At 39.7% G+C, this 10,169-nt stretch overlaps 1 protein-coding gene across 1 annotated transcript; it reads right to left on the reverse strand.

Annotated features, from left to right (window-relative positions):
- Positions 1–14: 14 nt before the first annotated feature.
- On the reverse strand, positions 15–9,089 carry LOC118454149 (up-regulator of cell proliferation-like). Its single transcript, XM_087842620.1, has 9 exons — positions 9,040–9,089; positions 8,801–8,923; positions 8,391–8,456; positions 8,074–8,199; positions 7,697–7,988; positions 7,574–7,619; positions 5,515–5,784; positions 5,161–5,427; positions 15–2,485 (listed from the first exon to the last, which is right to left on the reverse strand). Exons 1-9 carry the CDS (start codon positions 9,087–9,089, stop codon positions 15–17), a joined length of 3,711 nt encoding a protein of 1,236 aa, XP_087698746.1.
- Positions 9,090–10,169: the final 1,080 nt, after the last annotated feature.

Genomic DNA, 10,169 nt, shown 5'->3' on the forward strand with positions numbered 1-10,169 from the left:
TTCCTGTATTTTCTTTACACACTCTTCCAGAATTGTTCTACCTTCCCGATGAATTGAATTAGATCCCCTCGTTCCGGGCACTTTTGGAGGTCATTTATTAGAACCTTTTTCAAAGTATAGACAGTTGCACTGTAGCCAACATTGACAGGAGCCATTGGTGGAGTCCCATCCCACACTGGAGGAATGTACCAGCTCCAATTGTTTAGATCAAACTTGATCACATCTGAGAGCTTATTGATGTTGGCCTTCTTCATTTTAACATCTTTTCCGATCATTTCATTGAGCTGTTCCATCAGCTCTTTACTTCTCTTCAGCTGCTCCAAAGCAGGCATGTCATACATGTTTGTATGTACAAAATGACACACTGGCTTCTTCTTGCTAACACCCTTCAGCCTTGCAAAAGCATGACACACCATTTCCCAGAGGTCTTTCTCTCTGGAGCTGTCGTTGGAAATACTGACAACTACAACATCACTGAGTGCCACTGCAAGGCTCGCAACTTCTTTGTCACGTTCGTGGCTGTGATCATCACGAACCATCCGATGTGGTTTCAGGCCCTCTGTATCAATGAGCATGATGCAGTCACAGCCCAGCTCTTTCCTGATATCTTTACTGACACTGATCAGCTGTATGAATGCCCCTCTGGTGCATGTACCCACGTTGACGGCAAACCTGACCCCAAACATGGTGTTGAGCAAAGTTGATTTACCTGAATTTTCAGCTCCAATGACTATGATGACCTTAAGCTTGCTACTGGAATTCATAATGTTGTGCAATTCAGTAAGTACCTGGCTGATCCATTTTATTGGGATGTTTGCTGCATCTCCATCAACAAGCTCAAGAGGGAAACCATCAAGCATCATCTGAGCACACTGTCCAGGAAGCTGTTCGATGTTTTTTCTCTGATGACTGTATTCTGGCAGGCAACTCACATTATTATACAGCTGCCCACACTCTCTGACAAAGTGGACTACTCTTAAAGAGCAAGCTGAAATTTGGTTGTCAGTTTCCACAATTTCTTTTGTTTCTTTGAGAGATTTCTGCCTAAGCTCTTTGTATCGATCCTGGAGAGCTGACAGTTGATGCCTGGACAGGTTATCCAGTTCCATTTCCAGCCATTTGAGAAAATGGTAGCGTTGAACCTCTGAGGTTGTCATCCCATGGTGGAAGCGTTCCACTGCAGTTGTCATCTCAAAACTTCGCTGCTTGTTCCTCAGCTCTTTCTCTTTTTCTTTTATGGACTCGCAGTAATTGTCAGGGTTATTGTTTCCAACTTTACGAAGCCTCCAGCACTCAGTTTCCACCCATGAAATTGCTTTCCAGATGTTTCCCTGATAAGGCAGTTGCTTGTCTTTGAATTCAGAGATGTTAGTTACCTTTGCAGTGATTTTACTCGCATTCTCCCAAGCAGTCTGGCATTCATCCCTATCCTCATCAACGAGAATCTGACAACAGTGAGCTGTGTAAGCCAAATCTGCCAATGACACTTTTTTGGTTTGGGGGCTTACTAGCATTTTAGAGACTGATTCCTGGAGTACCTTTAGTAGTTCGGTATCAGTCTTTTTAATCTGACTAATATCAGTCATCTTTAATCTTGGGTTCACAGTCAGTTGTTTGAGTCTATAGCTTTTTCCCTGTGTGCTGCTTATCAAAAAGATATTTGCTTCCAGATGTTTTCCTTCCAGATGCTTGAAGTAATTAGTTTCTGATTCATCACAGCAGATGTAAACAGCTGCAGATGCCTGACAGAGGAATGCAAATTGTCTTTCAGAAGCCTTGATATCTCCTCTCAGATTGGTAAAAGCCAATGGTTCTGTGAATTTATCTATCTTCCTGTTCCCACACGGAAGGTACCAGCTGATTTCCACCAGTCCATCTGAAATTCTTCTGGGGACATCACAACATGCCATGATACGGTGACAAAATGTGTGATGAATCTGCTGATTGTTGCACAGCAACTTGTTCAACATCTGAGATTTGGACAAAGATGTTTTTCCCAGCCTGACAAACGATACCAAAGGAATATCAGACAGCACAAGTCTTTCATCGCAGTATGACTTTATGAACGCCTGCTGAGAGGGTCTGAAAGTTCGGACAATGTCGCGCATAGACCACAGCATCATTGTGATTTCTCTTGTTTCAGAGTTTGGAAGCAAGAGCGGGACAGCAAACTGACAGAGTGACATTTTCAGGGCCAAGTCCTGCTGAAGAGCACTGTCTGAACAAAGGAACAGTGCAGTTACCAAGTCCAAAAGATTGATAGCATTGCACTTGTCCTCATCTTGAGACACACATGTGGCACTTCTAGCATTTGCATTCAGCAACATGAGTTGCTTTAAAAAGGCCTCGGGAACTGCCCTTGCAGATTTTGGTTTCCTCTGTGATCGATCATACTGATTAATCTCCAGGACAGTGCTAAGTGTGAGCTTGGTGTCATACTGGTCTTCCAGTCCAATCTTTGACAACACCTGCCTTAGACTTGGCTCTGTGAATTAACAAAAGAAACCAGTAAGTGTACTAGGGCATTTTTACTGATTATGGTGCTGTCAGCATTAATCTTATCAAAATGACGTTAACGCCATAACCGCATTAACACGGCAAATCTCAGTTAGCGAGTTATCGTGGATCACTCCATGCGTGGGGCTTCACGGCGTAAACGTGCTAGCACAGTTAGCTCATTAACGCCGCGTTAATGTAGTTATGGCATTAACGCCATTTTAACAAGATTAACGCTGACAGCACTAATTTATTTTTCACAACCGAGCATCAAGATACCCACAGAGGACGCATGATAACATACTAAGATAGTGAGTGGATCATGGTAAAGCTTTAGTGTGAAGGGCTGGTAACCAACACAAAACGGCATTTATTTTAAATTTAAAACAAGTGAAGGAGAATGCCTTAATAACAAAACATGACAGTGTAAGGCCATCTGCCTCCTCACATATTCTTTCTTCCTTTTGCTAACATTCATTTTCCTTTCTGAAGTGCATACCTTCACCTCTCCAGGTTCTCTTCACCTGCTCCCTTGTCTCACTACAGACCACACTGTTGTCTGCAAACATCGTAGTCCACAGAGACCCCTGCCTGACCTCATCTGTCAGTCTGTCCATCACCACTGGAAACACCAATCGCAGCACCACTTTTAACCAATGTTGGGGAGTAACGGAATACATGTGCCGCCGTTACGTATTTAAAATACAAAATATGAGTAGCTGTATTCCGTTACAGTTACCGTTTAAAGAGGTGGTATTCAGAATACAGTTACTTTGCTGAAATAAAGGAATTACATGGTGGTCTTTTCCTGTTTCATATGTTAAGCTGTCCCCTCTCTGTTTCCGGTGGAAACCCAAACAAAACAGGCATTAAGAGGCTCTAATGCCTGTGTCTCGATCTCGCAGCCCATGTCACCTCTACTTGTGGCCCGCATAATGACGTTAAGATTTTTTTTCCTTTTAATTATTCTTCAAAAAATTATTTAATATGAAGGCAACAAGCAAACTGTTACAGGCATAGCCCTAAAGAATGTAGCCTTATGGGCAGTGTAGCCCAGTTGTAAGCAAGCTATTAAGACTCGACTGTAAACTGTGTTCATGTTTTCCCCCGAAACAATAAGTTCCATTGAAGCAGCCTTTCAACGCCTCTCTCTGTCTCTCGCTAGCAAAGTTGACCCAGACAACAAAGTAAAGCTATTTTTTGGCTACAAGTTCAACACAGAACCCGACGTATTAGCCAGAGGTCCCTTTACTGCGGCCTGGAGCCGCGGACCTGTTTTGTATACGCACGGAAAAGTTTTCTATACGAGATCGCTGCAAAAAGTGCAGCCTTACCTAATGTCCCCCCCTACTGTTACTCATTTTATATTAAGATTTAAAAATCTAGTTGGTATTGGTATGACGAGTATCCTTCAGTAATAGTAATAAATCACACAGCAATAGTGCATTCATGTTGTTGTAAAAAGCTTGTTACAAAATATATTTGGGGGCATGTATTCTGTAATCTGTAGTGGAATACATATTAAAAGTAACCTTCCCAACACTGCTTTTAACTCATCTCTCACTCTTACCGCACACCTCATGTCACGGCATTTTGAGTTTCTTATGTTTTAGTTTATTTTTGCATTATGGATCATTTCTTATTCTCTGGTGATACTGTTTTGATTATAATTATGTTCTGTTCCTTTAGCTATCTGATGATGATGATGATGATGATTATTTCTGGTTTAGGTCTTGCTATCTTGCCCTCATGTTTAGTTTAGGTTGCCTGTGCTTAGTCTTCTCTGCCCGTATGTCCCTCTGTCTGTTCATGGTGTCTTGTCTGGTCCTCTGTGTCTGTTAGTTTCCTGTTTTATTCTGAAGGTTCTTGTCTTATGTGAGAGTGTTCAAGTTACGTTTCCCCTGCCTCGTCAGTTGTGATTTTCCCCAGGTGTGTTCCCCTCCTGTCTGTCGTCCCTTGATTACTGCCTCAGTGTATTTAAGCCCAGTGTGTCTTTGTGTCAGTGTCGTGTCGTTAACGTCTGTTCATCCTCTTACCCCACCCCTGTGTGTTCTGTTTGCCTGCCTGCTAGTTTATTTGCATTCCAGTCTAGTTAGTTCTTTGTTCAGTCTGCTTTTCCTCAATAAAACTGAGGGTTTTGAGTTCACCTGTGCCTCCGTGAGTCCTGCTCTTGGGTCCACCTTTTTGCCTGCCTTCACACAGCCGAAACATGACACCTCACCACTGTCTCTGCTGTCCTCATCTCCTGCACCACCCTCACATACACATAGTTCCTCTCTTGACACCCTGTCATATACTTTCTCTAGATCCACAAAGACACAGTGAAGCTCCTTCCAGCCTTCTCTATACTTCTCCATCAACACAAACATAGCATCTGTAGTGCTCCTTCTCGGCATGAAGCTACACTGCCGCTCGCTGATCGTCACCTCTCTTCTTAATCTAGCTTTAGCATTTCTTTCCCATAGATTCATGGTATCATTCATCACCTTTATTCTTCTGTAGTAAAATTGTTCTTGAAAATTGGTACCAGTAAAGTATATTTATACATGTAATGTGAGAAAATAAATGCTAGCAGTTGTAATTCTTCAAATATATCAAATATGTCTATATAGTGGACATTAAAAAAAAAATAATTAAAAAGCAAGTGCTTTAACATCATCTCACCTGTGTGTGTGCAGATAGAAACTGGCTCGCTGCACCTATCATTCACCACTGTTGAGACAGAGATTGTGTACTTTGTGTCTGGTTCTAAATCAGAGACTTTTTTGCAGTAATCATGGGTGTGTATCACCAGAGGCTCTTTTCCTGGACTTTCAACAGCTATGAGAAATTGTTGAGGAATTCCCTCCATTTTTTCTCCATCCATCCATTTCAAGGTCAGAGATGTAGCATCGGAGTGCTCTTTTGTTAAATGTCGAGGGGGTGGCACAACTGCAAGAGAGCAGTGATTATGTTTAATCCAATTAAAATATGAACAGCGAAGCAAATCTAAAAATGATGTGGATTTTCAGATTTTACCTGTGAAGACAGTTGCAGTGACCCATTCGCTTAAATTGCCATCTTCATCTTCTGTGGCCACGCTGAAGAAATACTGTTGTCCAAGTTCAAGGTTGCTTATTTCTATTTTATGAAAATGTTTGATGACTAAGCGACCTTCCACCTTCTGCAAAGAGCTCCACATGATCCTGAAGCTTTTGGGTCCTTCTAGTCCCTTTGGGTTTCCCCAGCTGACGACCACCGAGTTTGGCTTCACTGACGGGAACTGAATCCTACCAGGAGGGGGCACCACTGGAAAATGTAATGTAAAATAAGAAAACATTTTCTTTCCGCTGTACTCATTTACCTAACAATAAAAAAAGGTAGATATTTGAATTCATTTGATTCCAACATTATCATGACTTTTAAAATTCAACTGATGTAGCAAAACACAATTTTTAAATATGGTTAAAAATAATAATTTCTTGTCTTAAAACCACAGAATGACTCAATAATTTAGTCATTATAAGTTATAATTGATAATGCGTCTGTTAATACCTGATAGTCTGTCTAATTAATTGGCTTTGGAGAGGCATAAATCTCTGAAGATAGTGCCAACAGCACACTTTTAGCTTTGACCTTTGACTTTAAAGTCCACACACTTTCATAAAACCATTTTAGATGTTTCTATTTCTTTATTGGTCTGCTGTGACATGGTAGCAATGCGCTCAACTTCAAATCTACGGTAATGACACACACTGGTGATCAGTGTTGGTCAAGTTACTTGAAAAAAGTAATCAATAACTAATTACTGATTACTTCCCAAAAAAAGTAATCCCGTTACTTTACTGATTACTTATTTTCAAAAGTAATTAATTACTTAGTTACTTAGTTACCCAGTTACTTTTTAAAAACACGATTTACAACCTGAATAGGTGATAAAGCGATAGATCTTTCAGCCCAATTCTACTTTTTCTGCATAATTCATCATATAAAATGTAATCAAATGGAAAAGTCTCTTTTTAAAACTTGTTTTATCAGTTTTAATCTTTTAACTTTATGCATCAAGCAAAAATTAAATTATATGCACCATTCTCTGACTTGAAGAAATTAGTTTAACATTTAAACCTATTTTCTGCACATTCCAGCACATAAAATAAAATATTTTTTGTGTTTACACTCAGTCTTTCAAATAGATGCAAGTAAAACACAGCAGAAAATAAATAAAGTCAAAGACTAGCGGTCCTTTTGCTCTATTTTCACCTGTAAAGCAGGAGTAGTGTTAGGCGGAGGTTTACCCTGGTGCAGGTGTGCCAAAGCGGTCAGTGGAAGAATCCGCGAGTTTCTCTGTGAGTTTCCCATTACGTCATAGCGCACTCAGTGCTTGCTCAGAAGTTTAGGGGGGTTTTTTTCGCTGTAAAAAGAAGTTTTCTTCCCACGCACAACGGACACTAATGTTTTTGCCACTTTTATGGAATCAAACTCAAAGTAAGGTCAGTACTTCCACGCTTTAAACGCTGCATACTCATACTCCCTCCCATACTTGATATATGATCCATTGTTGATCTGCACACAGCTGTTGTCACGAACGTCGCACTCGCTTACGTCATTGTCATGAGACACTCTCGCAAAAAAATCACGGTTTTAGTAACGCAGTAACGCAGCGTTCCTACGGGAAAGTAACGGTAATCTAATTACCGTTTTTGCAATAGTAATCCCTTACTTTACTCGTTACTTGAAAAAAGTAATCAGATTACAGTAACGCATTACAAGTAACGCGTTACTGCCCATCTACGCTGGTGATTACACTTCTGAGTATTTACAGATGGCAATATAAATGCATTTCAGCTATAAGCTGTCAGCAGTCCATCCATATATATTCATCAACGAAGGTCATTACTTTCTGTTTTCTGCTTTGAAACTGAACTTTCCGAACAAAATTTGATAGTCTTTTTCCCTGTATTCATTTCATATAAATTATATGAAAAGAGGAAAGTGTCAAAACTTAATTAAATGGTGAATCTCTCCATTGATTTCTTATTGTAGCCACAGATCATTGTTACTTAGATGCCATAGTGAATCATTATATAGTGTCAGTCACCTTTGTGTGGCATTTCATAGTCCTCGGGTTCTTCATCATCAGACAACTGTAATTAAATAGCGATTGTAAGCAAAATGCAGCACATCAGCGATGATTTCGATATCACCCTTTCACTTGACTCACGGCCTGTTGTGTCCTCCATGCCCTGTGCTCAGTGATGTCATGTCCCCTGTGTTTCCCCTCTGCACAAATGCTGCAAATAGACATCTGATCAGTCCTGCAGAAGAAATCCAGAGACTTCTCATAATGAAGACACCGTTTTCTCTCGACTTCACTGCACACATCTATGAGCTTATGTCTATTCAGGGCATGCACTTTGTAGTGTTGCCGGCCATCCTTCTCACAGAAGGAAACGTTGCAGGTCAGGCAGGTCTTCACAGCAGCAATTTTGCGACAAATGTCACAGATCACCTGTCTGTTTTCAAACAGAAAAGTAAAAGGTTGATTAGTATTGGCATTGCCTTCTTTATCAATGAACTGAAATTCAGCAGTTATCTTACATATTATCATGTATAACAGTCTCAACATCAGAGTCGAAATCCCTTGATCCACTTGTTTTAGATGATGAGTAACCCGATGTAGATGACTTTGTGGATTCTGCTCTCTCTAGACCATCCTGGTGGAGACTGAAAGGTAAGGGGGGGGGGGGGGGGGGGGGGGGGGTGTTATTCCAACCATCTCAAAATTTTGTTATATGAGCAGGTAAGGCACATTCACATGTGTTCCCTAGTTTGGGGGTATCCCAGACACCAATAAAAAGTCTGTAAGCAGTATCAGCAAATCATATTTAAACTGCTGGGGATAAAGTCTGGCATACGTTTTGTTGTCCTCAAAAGTTGATTCTGTCTCTTGTTCAAAATAGTCCCAGTGTGGAGTCTCCAATCTGAAAGAATAATGACATCATTTGTTAAGCTACTTCTTATCATGGATTCACAATTATGAACAAGGTGGGCAAGACTTTCAAGCTTAAACACATTGAAGTACCAAGCTTGGTTACCAAGATGGCTTTACTCAACAACTGAGGGTTGGATCTTTTTTATGCTTTTCAATGTCAAAATTAAATTTATGCATGAGCAGATTGAGCTGGATACTCCTAGCTTTAGCAAACATACGTGTCAGTTGTTCTTAACTCGGTGGAATTTTCAGTAAACGTTTTGGTGGCTACTCAAACCTGATTTTAACAACAACCTGCTTTAAAAAGTTCAAAAAGCTTCAAATAAAACTTACTGATTTTGGGGTTGATCATCAATGGAAGTCCTCTTCAGCAAACATGGAAAAAATTTAGCCTCCTCAATGATATTAGATGTCTTCACTGGATATACAGCAGCTGTAGGCCCCATTAAGTTTAACCTGAAAAATCATTGCAAAGAGCAAATGTTATGCATGTATTTAGTATGTATGTTTATGTATTCAACAGACATGCTGTGTGGCATACTGTCTACTATATTTCAATGTTTAAAACATACTTGGGAAGACTCGCAACACCAGCCATGTGTCCACCCCAATATTTTGGCATTCCATATACTTTTCTGAAAGACAACAATAAGACTAGGATGTTCAAGCTTTATTTGGCCCTTTTATCAGTAAAAATGCAAGGATAAAAGTTTACATTTCACCCATTCCAGCTAGACACAGTTAACTTTAATAAAATTGTCACTAATGAAGGTTTAACCACAGAAAGAAATTGTATTAAAATCTGGTATATATTACTGTGTTACTGTAAAACAAATTCAACAAGCTTTCTATAGGGCTTCTGTACTGCAAATTAAAAAAATAAATAAAAAAGAACTAGAATCTTGCAGGTATGGGAACCATAACGTCAGACATTTGAGTCTAAAATCCACCACCGTGAGTAAATCTGCCTTACTGATCTTTCCTAAAATGGAGAGGTACATCTTTGGAAGAACTCTCTGATGCACAGACAGACCTCGGTGTTTCCTGACTGAGAAAAAAAAATGCATTTCTCTTAAACAGATGACAAAAAATTTAAAATACTCAGTCAGCAGATTTCATCCATTTTTTTAAAAATCCAACAAACTAACAACATCACTGAGTTTACATTTAAAGTTAGATTAGGTATCCTTTAGAATATCAGGCATACCAGTCTAAAATCCATCACTCATAAATTAATAAATACTACTACTACTACTATTACTACTAATACTAATCAGCAGCAGCAGCAGCACCATAAAAGAAGAAATAAGAGAGAAAATTCACCATCAAAGATGAAAAAATAATAAAATCTGTCTTACAGATGTTTCTTGAAATGGAGAGGTACATCTTTGGAAGAGCTCACTGACTGACAGTCAGATTGGTGTTCATTTTTAGACCATTGTGTCTTTTTACTGTGTAGAAAAAAGGATTTAATGAGAAACAAAAACAACCTTTAAATTCTGTATTTTTAAAGAATAGAAAGGTTTGCCAGAGTAGGGTGCTAGAGGGAGATCTTACAGATGTTTCCTGAAATGGAGAGGTACGTCTTTGGAGGAACTCTGTGAGGCACAGACAGAGTGTGCAGACCCCGGTGTTTTCTCACTGAGAAAAAAAGTAACAATAAATCGTATGTCTTTTAAACAGCTGAGACATCTAAGGGAAG

Source organism: Neolamprologus brichardi, chromosome 6, assembly GCF_056152115.1.
Source record: "Neolamprologus brichardi isolate AB-2024 chromosome 6, ASM5615211v1, whole genome shotgun sequence".
In the NCBI taxonomy this organism is placed as follows: Eukaryota; Metazoa; Chordata; class Actinopteri; order Cichliformes; family Cichlidae; genus Neolamprologus; species Neolamprologus brichardi.

Coding starts and splice junctions, on each gene's coding strand:
- LOC118454149 (XM_087842620.1), bottom strand. CDS start 9,089: ATGCCAAAATATTGGGGTGGACACATGGCTGGTGTTGCGAGTCTTCCC. Junction 8,457..8,800: donor GATGATCAACCCCAAAATCA/GTAAGTTTTATT, acceptor TTATTCTTTCAG/ATTGGAGACTCCACACTGGG. Junction 8,200..8,390: donor ACTTTTGAGGACAACAAAAC/GTATGCCAGACT, acceptor CTTACCTTTCAG/TCTCCACCAGGATGGTCTAG.